The sequence below is a fragment of the Desmodus rotundus genome, chromosome 4 (genome assembly GCF_022682495.2).
Source record: "Desmodus rotundus isolate HL8 chromosome 4, HLdesRot8A.1, whole genome shotgun sequence".
Classification (NCBI taxonomy): domain Eukaryota; kingdom Metazoa; phylum Chordata; class Mammalia; order Chiroptera; family Phyllostomidae; genus Desmodus; species Desmodus rotundus.
In genome coordinates this window covers 181,041,060-181,043,926 of record NC_071390.1, presented here as the reverse complement: position 1 = coordinate 181,043,926, position 2,867 = coordinate 181,041,060, and the positions used below count along the sequence as shown (strand labels likewise).

The 2,867-nt window shown below is 67.7% G+C and overlaps 1 protein-coding gene across 1 annotated transcript; it reads left to right on the top strand.

Moving 5' to 3' along the window:
* Window positions 1-224: 224 nt before the first annotated feature.
* Window positions 225-2,197, top strand: TMEM271 (transmembrane protein 271). The gene has a single exon (XM_053922988.1). It carries the CDS (start codon window positions 462-464, stop codon window positions 1,578-1,580), a length of 1,119 nt encoding a protein of 372 aa, XP_053778963.1. The 5' UTR covers window positions 225-461; the 3' UTR covers window positions 1,581-2,197.
* The last annotated feature ends 670 nt before the right edge of the window (window positions 2,198-2,867 follow it).

The window sequence follows — 2,867 nt, the reverse complement described above, 5'->3', positions numbered from 1 at the left end:
CGGGGACTGGCGTTGCCAGTGCGGCCAGGGGCGCGCGCACCCGGAGGAAGGTGGAGAGACGCGCGGGGGGGCCCTCTGCTTGGGGAAGCGGCAGGGGAGCGTCCTAGGGGCTGCGGGGCTGGGGGGCGGGGTTGGGCGGCGCCTGGTCCCGGCGTGCGGGGCGCGGGCGGGGTGCTGGGAGCCGCGCGTCCTGGGAGGGGCGCGGCGGGCTGGGGAGGGGGCGCGCGCCCTGCGCTCCTCCGCGCCGCATCGGTTCCCGGCGCGGGGCCGCGGCGGCAGCGGCGGGAGGCGGAGGATGCGGGCTCCGGCGGCGGCGGCGGCGGCGCGGGCCCGGGAGGACGCGGGAGGATGAGGAGGAGGCCGGCGGTCCGGCCGCGCGGCGCCGGGAGGAGGCGCAGGCGGCGGGGGCGGCGGCGGGCGGCGGCAGGCGCGCGGGGTGCGGGCCGGCTCCGGCGCGGAGGATGAAGTGGAGCATCCGCGGGGCCTGCGCCGCGCTCTCCTCCTGCCTCCTGCTCGCCTGCGCGCTCAGCGCCGCCGCCGTCGGCCTCAAGTGCTTCTCGCTGGGCTCGGAGCTCCGCGGGGAGCCGTTCCGGCTGGGGGCGGCCGCCGGCGCCTTCTACTCCGGGCTGCTGCTGGCCGCCGGCCTTTCGCTGCTCGGCGCCGCCCTGCTCTGCTGCGGGCCCCGAGAAGCGCCCCTAGCGGGGCCGGGGTCGGGCCCGGGGCTCGGGGTCTCCGCAGCCCCGGGAGGCTCTCCAGAGGCTGCGCCGGGCGAGCCCGGGGCCGCAGTCGGGCCCCCGGGGCCGGTGAACAGCCAGAACCTGCTCTTGCTCGGCGTCCTCGTCTTTATGCTCGGTGTCCTCAGCGCCTTCGCGGGCGCCGTGATCGACGGCGACACCGTGTCCCTAGTGGAACGCAAGTACTCCCACTACTGCCTGCCCCCGCGCGCGCCGGCAGCGGCCCCGGGCCCCGCGGCGGCCGCCCCCGGCCCAGCCCCCGGCGCGCCGCGCCCCCGCAGCACCTTGGACAGCGCCACGTCCGCCAAGTGCCGCCAGCTGAAGGACTACCAGCGGGGCCTGGTGCTGTCCACCGTCTTCAACTCGCTCGAGTGCCTCCTGGGCCTGCTCAGCCTTCTGCTGGTCAAGAACTACAGGTCGTCACAGGCCCGGCGCGGCCGGCGCGGCCGGCGGAGGGGCAGTCGGGCCCTGGCGCGGCCCCGGGGCGGCCCGGGTCTCCGAGTGCAGCTGCCAGCCTCCCGGGTGCGCCGGGGCCGGCGGGGCCGGCGGGGCCGACGGCTGCAGCCGCGCCCTAGCGAGGCTTCCATTCTGTCTCCGGAGGAGTCGGACTTCGCCGCCCCGGGGGACTGCGTGGGATTCGCGGCGCACCACGCTGTCTCCTACATAAACGTGGGCGTCTTCCACGCGTCGGACGAGGCAGGTGTGGAGGTGTGCTGCGGAGGGCACCCGTCCGTGGAGCTCCCGGGGTATGCGCCCTCGGACCCCGACCTCAACGCCTCCTACCCCTACTGCTGCCGGCCGCCCTGCGAGGCGGCGCGCCCCTGGGAGCCAGGCCGGGCCTGCTAAATCCCGGACAGACCACGCCGCGCACCTCCCCGCCCGCCACCACCCCGAGGAGACCGAGGCTGGCGGGGCGCAGAGTCGGGCCTCGGCCTTGGGGGCGCATCTCCACGGGCTGTTGGCCCAGCGCGAGGCCTCCCCGCCGCAAGAACGGCCCTCCGGTGTTGTCATTTCTGTGTCTGGGAGGTTTCTCTTCTTTTCTGTGTCTCTTCGTATCTGGATTCCATTTTAAAGTTTACAATCGATGTTTGGGGTTAGCTCGCCCCAACCGCACTTCTCCTTGGCAAGTCCGTTCCCTGGGGCGACGCTCCCAGGTCCCGGGTGAGAGCTGCCACGCAGGGCGATTCCCCGGTAGGAAGACCCCTCCGGCGCAGAGGACAGAGGGACAACTTCAGGAACGAAGGCGTGGGAAGCACCCGACAGCAACACTTTGTACACGGATGTGCCTGCTTTGTTGATACTTTCTTACTGTAAAGCTCCATAAACAGTGGAAATGTTTGGTAAATTTATTGCAATTTAAGCTTGGTGAGTTCCTTTATTAAATCGGTTACTGTGTTGTTGGAGTTGGAGGGTGTCTGCACACGGACCCAGGTGGGAGGAATGGCTGAGTCGGCTGCTCAGATGTGGACCCTGGCAGCTGTGTCCCGCGGGCGGAACTGGCCTCCTGTGATGGAGCGTGCTGTACCAGGTCCCATACGTGTCTTTTTTTGGAAGCTGGTGATGAGGTTCCTACAGCAAAACTGGGCTTATTTTTGGTTAATACATGTGAACAACCCAATCCTATTTTGGAAAACCACAGTCATAGTTTTTCTGGCAAAGATTACTTTCCTGTTGATTAATTCATTAATCTGGGAATTGGAACCTCATAGCATTTCATTTTAAATACACACTTAACTGATGTGAAGGTCATAGTTTCAAACTGTCAGGACATGTGTGTGCACACTTACACGCACCGTGTGAAATGCGCTCGGGTGACCGTGAAGATGCTGGGAAGGGAGTGTCCGTCTGGTAGCCTGGCCGGGAGCCAGGCCGGCTGAGTCTTGGGACACGCTGGGATTGTGGTGTCAGGCAGGTAACCGTGCTGACTCAGAACTTGCCCAGAGCAGAGCCCGCCCTGACACGAGGGGGCGGGATCTCCTGTGGACCGAGGTGGGGACACGCCGGTGCTCTGCCAGGGGTGAGCGCCCTGCAAACTGCTTAGGTGAGGAAAGCAAAAGAAACGAGATGTGTTGACAGTGCTGGGTGTCCACTTCTCTGATTGTGAGAAAGTGCCCAGATTTGGGGGTGAGGGGG